The 17,878-nt window shown below is 34.6% G+C and overlaps 1 protein-coding gene across 3 annotated transcripts; it reads left to right on the top strand.

Annotated features, from left to right (window-relative positions):
• The first annotated feature begins 1,456 nt into the window (after positions 1-1,456).
• Positions 1,457-15,043, top strand: LOC131047357 (transcription termination factor MTERF5, chloroplastic-like). 3 transcript variants are annotated; one of them, XR_009106116.2, is made up of 2 exons: positions 1,457-2,985; positions 14,508-15,043. XR_009106116.2 is itself a non-coding variant. In XM_057981239.2 (1 exon), the coding sequence occupies exon 1, from the start codon at positions 1,533-1,535 to the stop codon at positions 2,784-2,786; it is 1,254 nt and encodes a 417-aa protein (XP_057837222.2). In that variant the 5' UTR covers positions 1,457-1,532; the 3' UTR covers positions 2,787-3,105. The 3 variants fall into 3 exon arrangements, 1 of the variants encoding a protein (XP_057837222.2); XR_009106117.2 differs by having other exon boundaries at positions 1,457-3,014; XM_057981239.2 differs by lacking the exon at positions 14,508-15,043 and having other exon boundaries at positions 1,457-3,105.
• Positions 15,044-17,878: the final 2,835 nt, after the last annotated feature.

Below are 17,878 nucleotides of genomic sequence, written 5' to 3'. Positions count from 1 at the left end.
GGTATCCTTCTCGAGGCACCTATTGCACTTTAATGTTGATAAATCAATAAAAAAATAGGCGCATCTAGAAGGATACCTCTCAGCTTATTCTATATATATTATTAAATATATATAAGCTAGTTTATTTTGTTTTATATTATTTATCTTTCTATAATTGTGTTGTCTTAAATGTATAATTATAAAATATTTTGTGAATAACACATTTATAATTTACTAATTGTAACTAATATATTGTTTAATTTATTTTATTTTATTTTATTTATATTTCTACAATTGTGTTGTCTTAAATGTATAATTATAAAATATTTTGTGAATAACACATTTATAACTATATTTTAATTATGGTATGTGAAGGTTTTGTAATAATAATATTAACCATAACCTTAATACTAATTAAACCCTAATCCTATAATCCCATTTTAAATCTTAGGGACACTTACTCCAATCCTAATTGATCCCTATTATTAACTCTAACCCTAATATTTTTAATTAAACATTTTTTCATTATTATAATAGAAAAACAAGAACATGAATTTACAATAAAAATAATATAAGACAATAAAAGATAATATAATTAACAATTTTCTATTGTAATAATTAAAATTGCATTGTTATTAATATACTATTTTATATTATTATTAAATTATTATTAGTATATTATCATTTTTATATTATTAAATTATAGTTAGTATATTGTTACTTTAATTTGTATTATTATATTATTATGAAAATATAAATATTAAACTTTTTTTTTTCATCCTTTTCTCTTAAATATACATGTTGAAGATAAATTCAAAAATATGTCAAAAAATATTATAGTGTAAAAATTTAATGTTATTTATAATGTTAACACAAACTTTAATTTAAAAAAAAAACAGACACCAAAATGTATAATTAAAAAAAAATTGGAAATCACCATTGAATGTCCGACGCTACCACCAAAATTATTTTCAGCTGAAACTTTCTGATGTTAAACTTTCAGAATGAGACATCTGTCATTTTCGATCATAATCTATTGCCTCCAAAAAGTTTAAGGAAACAGACATCAAACTTTTCCTAAATCAACCTAGATTTCGGGCTATATAGCTGCCACTAAATCCATTTATTTTGGATTTCCTAAAAATCCGCTCTATAATAGCTAAAAAAAATTAAAAGTTAAAACTTATTTGTGATTGATTCACATTAACTTTTTTTAATAAGCAACAACATAGAAACATGCCCTCACATTTCCACAATCCATATTCTTTGGACAATGCATAAAAATAAAATATATTACAATAGTACTCAATTGCAAATACTAAACACTAATGAATGCATTAATATTCTATTTGATTGAACTAATAATGAAAAAAATTAAAATAATAATAAAGCCAAAATGATACCTAAAACTAACTTCACGATAATATTTGAATTTAGAAAAACAAAAACAAATGTAGACCCCCAATGAATTTAATTTAATAGTATAGCAGTCCCTCATGGACTGTGGAACTTCATGAATTCAGTATAAATATCCCTCAAACTTGGCCTAAAACATGCAATTATCTTTCTCCAGCCAAAATAACTACACAAAATCCAAACCTATTTCCTTTCCGAATACGATGTTTCTTGCTAAGAAAACCCTACTGAATCTTGTTGCAGCAGCTCCCATGAACACAAGGTTATGCTGCAAACTGACCGTTCTGCACCCATTTCATTTTGGCATTGTGTTCTCAGCTCCTGTCAATGAAAATGCTCATTTGCAGAGCCTCTTTGCTGATTTTGCCTCCACCAAATTCAACATGTCTGCGGCCGACATCACTCAAATATTAGAAACCTTCCCCGTACTGGGAAGGCTAAAAACCCTCCAGAATGTGGAGCAGTTTATTCATATGTTGAACAAACGCGGCTGCACTGAAGTCCAAATTGCCAAGATAATTAGGCTTCAGCCCTCACTTATGCTCACAAATACCGAAAGAGTATTGGAACCTAAGATCAAATTGTTGGAAGATATTGGCATTCAGGGTCAAAATCTGGTTAAAATTTTGACGACCGATCCCCGCATCTTGACCACCAGCCTCGAGAACGACCTTATTCCCAAGATGGAGTTTCTCAAGAATGTATTTCAGTCCCAGGATCTGCTCGTCAGATCCCTGGTAAGAGTGCCCTTAATTCTGAGAAATAATCTGGAGGAAACTCTAAAGCCCTCAGTTGCTCTTTGGCAGAGATGGGGTTTTCGCGGGGTGGAGCTCACCAAATTCTTAGGGATGCGGCCGCAAGTTTTGTTTCACACTTCTTTAACGCCTGCACAAATTGATCTCATTGACAAGATTTGCCCTGAGAAAACAAGAAAAATGTACAAATATATTGTAAGTATAGTGGCTGTTAGCCGACTGGAAACGTTACAGGCCAAGATAGATAATCTGAAACTGTGTGGGGGGGCCTCGTCTGAAGAAATTTGGCAACTAATTAGTGCTGCCCCTCAAGTGTTACTTTGCTCCGAGGAAAATGTTAGTGATAAGATGAACTTTCTAGTTAACAACATGGAATTCCCTGCTAATTATGTAGTGAAGCACGCGTGGTTGTTGTGTATAAGTCTGGAAAGGAAATTGAGGCCCAGGTTTCTAGTTTTGCAGAAAATAAAATCCATCAACGAGCTCGACCTCTCTCTTTTAACTGTGTTGAAGATGCCAGAGGCAATGTTTGTTAACAAGTTCATTAAAAGGTATCGTGAATCTGAAACACTCTGGACAATTTATAAAAATGCCATCTCTAATGCCTCCAGCGGCATAAAAAAGAGCTCACCTTAATTTTGGACGGAGATTCTGAGAGTTAGAACTCAAAAACCGCAGCAACCTTATTAATCTTTGGCAAAAGGTGGGAAGGCAGTCCCCATCCAGGCACTGGCTGTGACCATTATGCATTTATGGAGGTACCATATTCATCAACAGGAGCAATGTCGATATTCTCTCTGCCAAGCATTCTGAGTCCAATTGCTTTTCAAGCAAGGTATCCATGGCAACTATCAAATTTTTAAAGTGAGTTTATAATTGCTTTATTGCAACCATTCAGTGTAATGTAATTGATGAATTTTGAATAACTAGAATTATCGTACGCATCTTAAAGTCATTTCAAAATTTTCTTGGAATGTGAGTTATGCCAGTGTAAGGAGTAATGTTCAGCAAACAAGTTATAAAATTGCGTTTGTTGTTCTACCATGTAGAACAAGAAGTCAGTTTGAATATCTGATGCATTCCAGGATCGGATATCTTTAGCAGTAGCCAATCGAGGCAGTCTCTCACATAGATATAGTTTACTTACAGACAATAAGCCCAAGAGAAATTGAGAATATTTAATTTAGAAACACGAACTTTACAAAGGTAGCTTCAATCTTAGCTCATTCTGAGCGCAAACCAGGAGATGCTTCATGTATCCAAATCATTATTACAAAACTGAGAACTTCCACAGTTGATAGTTTACACAGGGATGATATTCGACCAAAGTCTTCAGTACATATTCAACACCACAAAAAAATACTACTAACTTCATATTTCAGATGGGGTAACTCCAGATTCCAACGCATTACAGGTAACTCATTTACCCTGGCTATCGTCTTCATACTACAAAATCCTATACTATAAACTAAAAAATCAACTACGACTACTCCACAACTCATCACTCCTACTCAAGTTTCAACCCCCTGCCTCCAATGATCAGTGCCTTCCATAATTTCCTCACGTCAGCTTCCCCCTTTGATTTCCTATGCTCTATGTCAATTTATATTTTAATGATCAGTCTTATTTTATCTAATACAGTTTTGGGCAGAAGTAACTGCTGCCGATAGTCAAGGTGGAGTTGCCTTTGAAAGAGACCATTTCAGAAATTAATATATGCCAAAGTAAGGAAAAGTAACTGCTAGAATTTGAATAAACTTCTACATCATCAAGCTCATTCACTGCCCCTACTGCCATCGCTGTTGTGGTAGAGTTAATTACCTCAGTTGAAGACAAGGAAAGATAAAACTGCAACACAGATTCAAATGCAATAAATGGATCCTTATATCTTGTTATTCTTTACTCCTCCGATTGAGTTGAAGAAGAGTTGCACCCAATACTCCACTTTATGTGATTAGTATGATGAATGATGCATGTAGCTGTATAAATGTGGTTTGCTCTCAAAGCACTAGCACACATCAGCTGATGGATTTGTAGTGAAAATGACAGCACAAATTTAGTATGAAACTGTATGTTATGAAAAATAGGAGACATGTTCTTTTTGAGGTTACAGCCTTATAGGAAAATTTCTCTCAAGGGAAGTGGTGCAGAAAAGCTTAAGCCATGATTTTATGGGCCTTCTAAGATCATAAGGAGGATAGCTGAGGGTACATATGAGCTGAAACTTCCAAAAACTAGTAGGACTAACAATATTTTTCATGTGTTATGCCTAAAGAAGGCCCTTGGATAGCCGCTCACACCTTCCTTAGAGTTGCCATCACTTGATGACAAAATAAAAATGATCTTGAAGGTCGAAGCTATCATTGACACGAGAGAGAAGAGGCTAAGAAATATGGTCATTCTGGAGTACTTGATGAAAGGGAAGAATCTTCCACTCGAGGACGCTACATGGGAAGGAGTGGAGATATTTGAGCATCGAAGTCTGAAATTGCTTGTTAGCAAGCAGTTTGGGGAAGGGAGGATGAGCTGTTCCCAATTAGTGTAGTGGCAAAACGCTACTTCTATTTCTGATTTAGTATTGAACCTGGAATGTAACAACCATTGTATTATTTTTTTCTCAAACCCTAACTGCTGCAAAGACCAGAATTTACTATAGTAAACCCTAGCTGGGCGGAATTAACACCAAACTGGTCAAAATTATTAATGACAAACAATACCAAACTCTTATATACTTTCATGACAACAATACACTCGGTTCCAAAAATATTAATGGTATAACAGCCAATTGGAATCCCCAAATAAATTTTGAAATTTGATTTCAGCTGCTGGAAATGTATTACAATAAAATAAATTATTTAATGCACTCACAAGTCACAACCCTAGATTTGTAGCTGTTTGGCCTGTCAGAGGGCTGAAATCAGCACAGAAGCCCTCCAATAAGATTCGCCCTTGCTCAGAAATTAATAGCAGCATCCGAAAATTGAAAAAGGTATGGCCACCCTAAATTGTAGAAATCTCCTCCAATAAAAACCCTCAGATCTGCATATACCCTGTTGTTGGAGATGCTGTTGATGACTGGAAATGATAGCGTTACTGCTGATCCTTATTATCAATCATCCAAAAAAAAACCCTTAGAATGGTGTGGCAGCCTAGTGGGATGGTACAGCAAGTTGCTAACTCATAAATATCTACTGACCAATAACATGCAGTTGATTCTAAATTCACCCTATTGCAAGACAGCACTTCACTTAAATGACTGTTTTTTGATAAATGATGGCTGAATAAATACAAAGCAGCAGCTGGATACCTGAATTTCTGCCCTAGATGACTGATTTGCTCCTTCCAATGATGGCAACCAGCTATGATAATGGAAATAACTCAGATATGTTCCAGTTGATGTCGAAAAATTCACCAAAATTCTAGAAATCTACCTACTAATTCTCAATCATGCTTTGACAACCAAAGATGGCATTTTCTTGCAAAAAACACTGTAGCGACACTGTAGTTACTGAAAATATTTCAAAGTCCTCCACAAATTAGCACACTTTTGATTCCCAAATGGAATCACTCAATTGGAAGCAAGGGTTTCTGCCCTTGGCCACAAATGTGGAATCCAAGTGGATTCTTGTCCTCTCAAAACCTGAATAAACCAAGGGTTTTCATCCTTGGATCCCTTAGATTGAACAAATTGCTCAAATTTGAAAATTGGATGCAAAAGGATAACTTGAAAAAGTGCCCATGAATGAGGAAAAGTACTTCTTTTATATTTGCTTTGTTTGGGCACTCATATATTTTATTTTATTTTCCCTCCAAGTATTAAAATATTTTTTTATATTTTAAGTGTTTTAAAAAACACCTTTCTAATTTATTAAAGTAATATCTATTTAAGTTGCCCCAAATATAAAAGTGACCTGGCCCAACTAGAAAAAATATAATTAATTATTTTAATTTGAAAATGAGGACATTACAGTGGGCCCTTCTTAAAAGTGCGTGTCCACAAGCAATTGCAAACCCAAATGATGAATCATGTTGTAATGCCCATAGAGTTTGGATACTATACTTGTCAAATGACGCATCTCTTGCCAAAGAACACTATAGGGTCTATGCAAACCTGGATATTAGAGTGTCACTATACCATTGTCATGAATCAAACTGTAACATCCATGAGATAATTCTTGCTAAAGAACATTGCGAGCTCTACTATCTCCAGCATTCACAAGTAGGAATTGTTATTGTTATTCCATTGAGTGATTGTATTGTGAAGATTTGAATTTTAACCATCTATTTGAGATTGGTTAGGGCAGAACATGACGCCCCTAGGGATATCACATTTGTTGCTCTTGAAACTGTGGGAAATATTTGGGTTGTATAACAAAGGCTTCTTGTTCCTTGGTTGTTTCTTGAAGGGATGATTGGTTGGATGGTTCACCATGTGTAGACAGTAGAATAATAAAAATGTTCATATCTTGGTAAGTCAAGACTTTATGTGGGTTGTTCCATTTGCTTCTTGGCTTGTGACCTTGTTATAGGGGACATACAAGGATGGACTTCAAATTGTTGGTTTGTTGTTTGATGATTTGGATGAGTGCTTTGTTTGATTTGATAAGGTTGATTTTGGATGGATGATGGGTGTTTAAGTAGGTTGGATGATTTGATTGGCTAATTGGTTTTGAATTCGGAAGATTGGGCTTGTAGAATTGGTGTTAGATTTGGGGGATTTGAATGATTGGTTTGAATATTTAGGCTTTTTTTGGTGATTGATTAAGGCTTTTTGAATGTTGGCTTTGGATGTAGATGATTGGTTTGGGGTTGTGGTAGGCTAAGGTGCTTGACCAATGTATGGATAATTGATATTTGGATTTTGTCTAATGTTGGGGTGAGATGTTTGGATATTATTTGTTTGAAGTTTGGAGGATTAAAGCTTTGATGATCAAATGTAATATGAGGCTTAAACTGAAAATGTTTATAGATAGTCTAAACCTTGTGATAGATAAAGATGAAGTATTTACTCTCTCCCCTTTGGGATATAAGTAAGTTCCCAAGAAGGATAGAGTTTGGATTCTTGGAGTGAGGCTTAAACTGAAAATGTTTATAGATAGTCTAAACCTTGTGATAGATAAAGATGAAGTATTTACTCTCTCCCCTTTGGGATATAAGTAAGTTCCCAAGCAGGATAGAGTTTGGATTCTTGGAGTAGTTAGCTTAGGATAGGCCAAGTTCCCATGTTAATTTATCCAAGGTTGATTATGGATTGGATGATGATTAATTCAATACACTACTTGAGATAGGCAAGTTCTCAAGCAAATGTAATGTGAAAATAGTAGGATAGGGTTTGGATTCTTGGAGTAGTTAGCTTAGGATAGGCCAAGTTCCCATGTTAATTTATCCAAGGTTGATTATGGATTGGATGATGATTAATTCAATACACTACTTGAGATAGGCAAGTTCTCAAGCAAATGTAATGTGAAAATTCATAAGGTTTAGATTTGCTTGAGAACTTGGTTAGAGTCGTAGGTTAGAACAAAGAGGTTAGCACAAAATCGAAGAAAATAAAAAATAAAATTGTAAACGTGGAGGTGATGAAATAGCAAAAGCGAGGACAAACAAATGGAAGTGTCACAACACAAAAATAACAAAAATACAAGAAATAGAAGACAAAAAATAATTATACTTCATAGAAAATGCATAAAGTGTCAATCTGCATGTGTTGAAATACAGAAGGAAAGCATTGATCTGAGAACCTATTAGAAATAACAAACAAATGTTAATGATTTGTCTAAAAAATAGTAGAAACTTGCAAAACAGAATGTTGAAAATGGTGAAAACAATAGGGAGACATGTTACCGAGAAGACAAAATCGAAAACTAAAGAATAACAATAACAAAGTGACACAAAATAAAGAAGATATTCTGGCGTGGAAGTGTTGAACCATAGTGTGTAGGCATCAATTAGTGAGTGTCCGGAGGCATTGAATAGCACTATGTGAAAATCCCTACAAGAAAAAAATGATATCTCGCAAGAAGCTGATTAGATCAAGATAGAAATAAGTCGAATAAGATAACTAGCCTGCACAACAAACATGAAATGGAAAGAAGCTAGCAAAAAAACGTGAAAAATGACACAAAAAGTAGTGAATAATGAAATATCGCAGGCATCACAAGATGTGAAGGTGAACAAAAACTAGTAGAAGGGATATGGGTCCCACTGAGCATGTCAAAATTAAGACAAGGAAAGACAAGGCTGCAACACAAGGATTCAAATGCAAAAAATGGATTCTCATACCTTGTTATTCTTTGCTCCTTTAATTGAGTTGAAGAAGAGTTGCATCCAATACTCCACTTGATGTGTTTAGTATGATGTATTATGCATATAGCTATATAAATGTGGTATACTCTCAAAGCACCAGCTTACCATTAGCCCATGGATTGCTAGTGAAAATGGTAACATAAATTTAGCATGAGATTGTATGTTATGAAAAATAGGATGGGAAGCTTTTGATTTATAGATTTTCCATGGAGGAAATGAAGGGTTGAGATGCAATTTTCAATGGTGGGTGGGGATTTGAAGCTTATGGAGTCATGGATTGAAGACTTGGCCTTGTTACAAGTGTCACAAGAAGGAAGAAGGTGTAAGATTAATCGAGAAAAATTCAAGTGTAAGATGAAATAGGGTTACACGTGTGAGAAGCATGCTCACATATGTGCAAGCAAGGTAGTGGCTTAAGTCAATTGGTCAACAATGAGGTGGAGGCTTGAGAGAATTTTACAAGCTGGCATGTTCACACATGTGTGAGAAAGGAGCAGGATTAGCAAGCATGCTTACACATGTGGGAGCATGGAGTGAGTGTTGGACACATGTTAGATGATGGTGGGTTTAGATCTTGATCTATGTGAAGAGATTTAAGGTCTAGGATAGAAAGTTGGTGGATTAAGGGTGATGTGGAAATAAAAATAAAGGAAATGTCAGTGGTGGTTAATTAACCTTAAATTAATTAATCAAGTTGGAGGAATTTCGGGTTTTAAATTATCTAATTAAAGTGTTTTATTTATTTAACCTTAGGGAAGAAGTGGAAATCAACCATGAAGAGTAATTAATTAAATAATTGTTTATCTAATTAATAAATGGGATGAAAATTTAAAAAATAACTGGACAAATTATTCATCGATATACAACCATATATATAGAGATTACAAGACAATGTTCTAAATTAAGAACTAGTCATTTAAGTGAAAACTAAAAAACTAAAAAGCTTAAAATAATAAATAAAGCTTAAAATAATAAATAAAGCTTAAAAAGTTAAATTATAAAAAGCTAACTATGCGTCTTTAATAAAGAAGCAATAGTTTTACTTAACGAACTAAAAAAAGATAAAAAGCTAAATGACCATCAATAAATAACTAAATAAAGCTAATTAAAATATAATTAAATATTCTAATAAAATTTTGGGGTGTTTACACCTGTAATTGCCAACTTCTTACAAAAAACTATTCCAAAGGAGGATCTTAGCTACCATTGGATGCTTTTGCATCAATGTCATTTAAGTTCTTAAAAGGGCAGGGAAAATAATCTAATAGTTGAGCGTGTTCTAATAGTTGTGAGGATATTTGCCATATTATGATCCTTTCAATATAACATATTATCTAATTATTGTTGTTCAAATATAAAAATATCAATAAATATATAATAAAATGCCATTTAATACCATCTAATTAGTTATTTTAGTTCAAATTGACACATTTCATTTATGCACAAATTTACGAACAATACTTATCATCTCATACTAAAAATCATAGTTGAACTACTTGCCAAAAGCAAAAACTCACCAAGGCCCCAAGAAAAAACTTGGTGAAAACCCGGCAAAAAACTCCGCAACTTAAAAAATTGCTTAAATTTAATAGAAATGCATTTTGTTTTGCAAAATTCAATGAGGAGATGCATCCAATGAGTCAATGAATGAGTACACAAAAGAAACAAACTGAGTTTAGATATATTTGATTGATTTAAATGCAAACTGGGTACAAAATGGCATCCTCTTGTGGAATGCTGATGGCTGATAGACTGAAACAAAATGATATAGCAAATTGTTCTTGTGAAACTAAAAGTAAATACTACATCAAAACATTTTACATCTTCCTCTTCCCAGCTCTAGTGAAAACCAGGGAAGAGATAGAACTAGAGGGTCTAGTCCTAGGAGTCCAATGTGGCTTCTCCACCTCACCAAAATTAGGTTGAGGGTAGCACCCCTTGTGGGGGTCTAAGGGTGAGAGAGGGGTAGAGAGATAGGTGTAGATCTTGGGGAAGAGAGGAGAGTGAGATAGAGAGTGGTAGAGGGAGAGGATAGAGGAAGAGTGATAAGAAGATATATAGGTCTAAAATTTGGGGCAGATAAAGTGAGTGAGATAGAGAGAGTGAGAGAATGCTGATAGGAGCCTACTGATTATTGAAATATGACTGTCTGAAAATTTAAAAGAACTAAAACTTAGAATTTGCATTATAATTCCCAGAGATCTGAAACCACTCTCAAACATCTTGCCAATATATACATGAAATATAACCTAAAGTATAAGAAAGGAAAAAGACAGTGAAATTTTGAAATGTGACTTATACTTAAATGTTATATTTTATGTATATATTCTGATGAAAAAAATGAGACTGACTTGAAAATAAAAATTTTAGATAATTTTTGACGTGTTTGGGCCTCTTTTTTTAATGCAGCCGAGTTTTTGCCGAAAAATAGTTTGTGAAAACTCACCAAAAACTCTGCGAGTTAATGGCGTAAATACTTGTCGAGCAAAAACACTCTCGAGTTTCGAGTATTCCATCTATGCAAAATATACAAATAATAGTGTTCAAAATGTAGCTCCACTCAAGCCATAAGTCTATCTAATTCATTGCATATAAAGATTACATAGTAGCAATCACACTTAAGTGTGCAATGGGTAGGCCGTAAAGTGTAATGTCCCCTACCTGATCTATTTAAATATACTAAAATTGATAGATATATCAAACCTTGCTACTACTTTAGTTTTAAGGGAGAAGGGTTTACATATGTTACCAAAGCGCTTAGAGACCAACTACAATAGGTTCCCTCAAAGTTTACAGATCCAAGCCCTTACCTATCTTGGGTCTATACCCTCAAGGCTTATGGGTCACTGATCCCCACTCTATCTTGGGACTTAACCTATTGCTTGGATTTAGACTGCCCCTCTTGGGAACATCTCAATCCCATCTTCTTAAATACGGAAAGTAATAACATGATTTAGACTATAAGTATATATATTTCTTATGTATTATGAATATATATATGAAATTAAGTATGATTGTCATACATATTACAGTCCATATTAGCATTACTATTAATTTTGCATAAGAACATTATTGGGCTTCCTATATTAAGCATACTTATTAAACACATCCCCATGCATACCACCAAGAACACAAATGTTACTGCCTGTAACTTGATAACAATTCTGATCTGATCTGATCAATGGTGATCTTACTAGATGCTTTTGATTCCTTTCTTTTATATCTCTGAATGTGAGGGAGAGGTCACACCTCTTCATCATGTATGCCCTTTGGCAAGAGACACACCCTTTCACCATTAGCACCCTTTGAAAGAGTGCAACTCTTCATTATTTCTGCCTTTTGAAAGGGACACAATGTCTCATAATCAGATCTGCACTTATTATTTAAATTGGATCTGCACTTCTCATTTCCAAATTATTCCCCCTCTCAAATGAGGTTCTTTTCTCCCTTATATATCTCATTGTTTTTTATTAAGGAAAAACAAGTTTTTAAGGGACCAGAAACTGAAAGATCCCTGATGGATCTCTTTTAACAATCTGCTGTAATTTTTATTTATTTAAATTGATTTTTCCTGCTTATTAATATTTTCTTTCAGAAATAGACAGAAGTTGCAGAAGGGTTGAATTCTTTTTGTATTTTGATGATTTTTCAACAAGTAAATAATGAAGTACAAGTACATGAACAAAGTACTGAAAATGAAGTTCATATACAGCCAAAACAAATTCGATTCAAGGCAGATTTCTGAATATAAAATCAAATATTTGACCAGATGAAGATTTCCAATAATTTCAGGAAGATTACAATCAGGAATAATTCCAACCTGGATGCTGAAAGAGTAACATAACTAGGAATGAAGTTGTGGCAAGATTCCAGCCCTCCAAGTGCTGCACGTGGGAAGGAAAGTGGCTGCCAGGTACAGCCGTATGGTTGCCAAGTACACCCAACTGGTTAGAAACCCCAAACCCCACGCTGAACTCTGTCAGAATTGCTGAACCTCCAGAAAGAATGCCGTACAATCTCCAAGATGCTAATAGCTGCAAACAAATCCAAACCACTGTATTGGGGGCTACGTCCCAAACAGGCAAGGCATTGGGGTTGGCGTCCCAGATGCTGAAAAGCTCTTCCAGAGCCAAATCTCAAATCCAAGATGTAAAATGTGTAAAAGATAATCATAGAATGAAGCTCCTATCCCCTTATAACCCCTCTCAATTGCAAATCGAACCCTAATTGTCTCCAAGTGGCGTGGTCTAGTGGAAATGTTATAATTTCTTATTTTAAAGTGGTCATGTTACTAGAAAATGACCTTTTTCCCCATAGACAGAAATCCGCTCACTGAATTGCCCTGAGACCAAAGAGAAAGATTTAAAGAATTTCAAGATCTTTCCAACGAGCTATCACACAATAGGATGCGCATCCAGATGAGACCAAAAATCCCCTTATTACTCCAAAATGGCTAACAACTTAGCCTTATTTAATTATTAAACTCTAACTTAGGAAATATTAAAAATATAACCCAAATAGCCACAAAATGCCCAACTGACATTACAAACCCTAAAATCATCCTGTCACCTGTCTGTGACTGAAGTCGGAAATCAAGGATTCACTGGTAGTCTCATCCCTAAAATCTAGGGATGTTCCTAAAATTTAGGAAACAAGCCCAATCTCTTTGAAACTGAAACCATCTAAAAGGTCATGAATAACCTCACGACTGGCAACTGTCACGACCTCCTAAAATTTAGGGATACCCCCTAAAATCTAGGAACTACTCCAAACTGGCTCCAAACTACCTGTAAAGCCAAAATCCAATCACTATATGCACTGAATGAGTCCCAATCAACCTCTGCTAGCCTACGAGACTCCAATTATAGGCCAACTCCTCCGTCTCCGATGTCCACTCTAGAAAGGGGACATGACAATATACAAGACAGGTTTTAGAAGGACTTGCAACCCGAACCGAAAGATAAACTTGAAAGTCCACTCAAAGAAACAGAACACAAAAGAGACTCGGCACAGCCAATCAAAAGAAGGGGAACAGCATAACCCCCACCAAAAACCAACAGGCTGCAAGAAACCAGCAGCCCTAACCCAACCAGGAAGGATCAAGAATTTGTCCTACCCTTGTGGGATCGAAGGGTCATATCAAAAGAGGACTGAGACAATTTAGACTTTTTACTTTTAACAGTAATCCATCCCTCCCTTATATATCTCATTGTTGAGGGAGTCACAACCTTTCCTTTCATTTCTTTTGACTTTTCATTAACTTACTTAATTTTTAATTAATCATATTTAATTATATTTAATTATTTTATTTTATATTTTAATTTAATTTTAAATATTTTAATTTTATTATTATCATTTATTATTAAATTTTATTTCAAAGTGGGGACATTACATAAAGTGAATGACATGAATTGCTTGATAAAATTTCCCATGGCTAGGTGGCAGCTTTGGATTCTTGGAGTGCAATTGCATTATTACCTTTTGGCATGAGTTTGAGGGTTGCGTAAGTTCCTATTTGACAGTCTTGTGCTTGTATGTGCTATGTTTTATTGTGACATAGAGAATTCATCGAGTTGGTGCATAGGGAAGTGTTTGGAAAGCTTCCTTGAGTAAATGTAGTCTCTTGGAATTCTATGATTTTAAGATATGCACACAATGAATTTTGTTGATTTCATGTGCTTGAGAATAGGTTTGTTCTTGTGACATGGTTTGTTTTTGAGTTATTAGGAAAACATTTTTGCAACTATCTAGGTGAATAAGTGTAATAAATGATTGGTTTTAATGCCCAATGTTATGTTATATCAGTATTTTTGCTTTTACATTATATGTCAAAGGAGCAACTTCAACTATAAATTCTATGGATTATTTGTCCTTGAAAATGTCTTGCCTAAGACTATATGGTGTTGTTTGGCATTGGCAAATGTTATGTTGCATCCAACCAGGTTGGTAGTAGCTAATTTTGGGGAAGATACATGGATCTATCCCACTAAAGTCGACCTTAGCTATATGTCTACTGCTAACTATTATATTGTTTTGTGTTCAACTTTTCAGCACAAAAATACTGGAGAACTTCAGCAAACAGACATGTAACATTAATAAGTGGACATTTGTGAGCATAGTCCATTTGGACCGTTGGCAACTACTGATCTGTTGTATCGTTGGGCTCAAATAAGCAAACATGATTTCTGTTCTAACATTACCTTATTAGTGTAAATTTGATGGCCTACTTCTTGCAAATCACGACTTGGTCTACTTTAGAAATGATCAAACAATGAGTGCAAAATAGACCTCTATCTATAGCTATCTAGCCCTAGCGGGTGGTAAGTTGTGGACCTGTCAAATTCATTAATGAGCTTATATTTAAGGCTATTATCTATTGAATGATAATGTACATCGAGAGAAAGACCATGAGCAAGTTAATTGAGGGGCAATTGATTTGGTTGATGATATTAAACCTTCATTTTATGCATATTTACAATCAGCACAATCCATGAAACCACGTCTCTTTAGGTTATGCTTGACCAATATGGTGGATATTGACCATGTCAACGTTAATGGTGTTAAATTTTGGATCAGAATTAAATAGCAGAATTATTGAATTTAATAACTCTTTAAATCAATATTGATTTGAAGCAATGTAACAGTATACTGAAGAAATTTATTTCCTTCTTAAGTGCTATGTTCAATTTGAATGTTTTGTTTGCTGAGCATATATATATATATATCACATGTATAAATCACGGGCATCACACACAGTATATCTTTCACAGGTATTGTACAGATTTATTCACCGATTAAGTTCCATGAACTGCACAGCAGATTATTCACAGATTAAGTTCCACAAATTGCACAGCAGATTATTCACAGAGATTGCAGCATATCTTTGTTATATATTTCACGGGTATTACACAGCATATCTTTCACAGGAGTCACACATGTAAATGCAGCCTTCATCCACCGATTGTTATTGCTAATGCCCCACGATCAAAGGAAAGAAATACCCGATCAAGGATGCGAAAGGTCATGACCCCAATTGGGGTAAACACATCAAACCAGGGGGTGCGAATTAACTAACACCCGTTAGACAACTAGTCTTAATCATTTGATAACAAATGAATACAAACAAAAAGAAGAAACACACGTAGGAATCAATCAATCTAGTAAATGAATATATCACATATATGAGTCAGCGATTTAATAATGGTTAAGACAGCAGTCAGGGGAAAGATATCTCCTGCTGCTATAACATCAACAAATGGATGATGAAACACATCCAATTTTTGGGAATAGGAAGTAGAGTTTGATGGATGAAGTAGATTCGATAAGATTAAAGAGAGAAATTGCTTTGGCGGAGGTTTTGGGCTTAGTGGCTGTGGTTGGGAAGATTCATATTTTTGGGCATTGGCATGAATTCCTCAGACTTCCTCATCTTGGCAACAAAGACCCCAAGCTGATTTGTGGCACTCTTCCTCCCTGCATTCTGAGCAATAATATCTGTGGCATTGTATACCTGTGCTTCAGCAGAGACATTGAATAGTTCATTGATGGAGGTATCTCTGAGGATATTAAAGGTTTCTCAATCTGAATGGAAATTAAAAGGGGAAGATATATAAGGGGGAATAGGGAATTCTTCAGACTTTGGCATATTGGTAACATTCTTTGTTTTTTAATCGCTAAGAAGCTGCTCTGAACTGAACCTTCATTCCTGTACGTGAGCAGCAATAGAAGTTTTGAGCATGATTGCTGAAGGGAGTTTCGGTCTGTCATTTCAGTCACCTGGGCAAAATATACGATGTCTTCAGCTGTCACAATGAAAGAAACTTGCACAGGTCATATTATATCTTCTTCGATAACAGTTGTATCAGAAGTTGGTTCTTGTATTGTAATGTTAGCTTTACAAATTATGATTTATGAAGGACTTGTCATCTTTTTCATGTGCAATACAAAACTTGTATGTTCAGACATGATATGTTTCACTCCATTTCTGAGATTATCCAATTGCATTCACATCAAATCAATTTATTTATCCTTACAAAACCAAACAAGCAAATTGTTTTGATAAAACTTCTTAGAAGCAAGTTTACAAAATTGGGTCAGTTTAGGCAAGGGATTTTACATTCTATGAATTATAATTTTCATAGAATGTTATATTCATTGGTTGTAAATGTTAAATATTAATCTATGGCCATGCTAGCTGTACCTTTTTTTTCTACTGCTATAGCCAAACCTTTTTTATGGTACTACTGTACCAGTTTGCCCTATGAGCAATTTTTATTATCCCAAAGGGCTATGACTGTATTTTATCTTGAGTGTACTTTTTGAATGGAAAATGCTTTCATACCATTCCATATTGGTGTTATTTCTTAATGTGAGGAAATATTAATGTTATGGTTTATGATATAGCTGTAGGACTTTATCCGGAAGTGCCTCATATTATTATAAGGGTGTCGACTCATAGTTTGGTGAATATATATTCTAGTAAGGCTGTCGTACCCTTAATGGGACAATTTTAACACTTTCTGACACATTTTTCATGGTCTGTTGTTCTTTGTTTCAATTGCAGCCTTAGTAAGGCTAGTGCAACATTTGAATAACATTTATGTGCCATATAAATGCAGTACTTTGTTCTAAGAAGGCTGCAATCCATATGTAATATGGAGGAGTCGCTGCACCATTAAGATTGACTATTGCTTCTTAGTTCTTATTGAAGATATATATGGTTGCAATTCCTTATATCATCCCAGCTGCATCATTTCTAACTCTAAGACATCTTCAGTGGTTGCCATGCCACTCAAGAACATGTTGTACTGTCTATGGGGCAATTTATAGAGTTTCAGCTTGTATGATTGTACCAAGTTATACTGACAAATTTGTGAGTGCTTCTAATCATTGCTATTTGTGGGGTTTTACTTATACAATTTGGTTGTGATTAGCAGTGGAAGATAAGAAGGTTATTTTTATTTCTTATTTAATTCCACATTTAATGTGTAATATTATGTGTGGTTTACTACTAGAATGATATTAATTATTAAATGTTCTCTAATGTAAGTTTAGATGGTAATACAGCCTAAACTATAATTATAAAATTTTATATCTAGTTATTGGAGTGTGTGGCTTGCCAATTGGTGTTCCAATCATTATATTTCTCACCTTGCCATCTTGGTAATTAGAAAGTGTGAGGGTATATGGATTTTGTCAACATTTGTAAAATGTGCAAAAAGTTGGGGAGACTACATGAAAGATTACAAATTACCGATATCAAAGCAAATCATTGGCAAGCAATGACCATGAAAGTAGATCCAACTTGTAGAACATGTTGTGAGAGATGTGCTTTTAACCTCACTCCACCTATCTTATTATTGGGCAGTACAAGATATGACAGGATACACCCATCAAAACTTCCTATGGACAGTTGACATCTT

The sequence above is a fragment of the Cryptomeria japonica genome, chromosome 10 (genome assembly GCF_030272615.1).
Source record: "Cryptomeria japonica chromosome 10, Sugi_1.0, whole genome shotgun sequence".
Taxonomy (NCBI): Eukaryota; Viridiplantae; Streptophyta; class Pinopsida; order Cupressales; family Cupressaceae; genus Cryptomeria; species Cryptomeria japonica.
This window is presented reverse-complemented; position numbering and strand designations above follow the sequence as displayed.

Bases quoted from the DNA above. Each gene is read 5' to 3' on its own strand.
- LOC131047357 (XM_057981239.2), top strand. From the start codon at position 1,533: ATGCAATTATCTTTCTCCAGCCAAAATAACTACACAAAATCCAAACCT.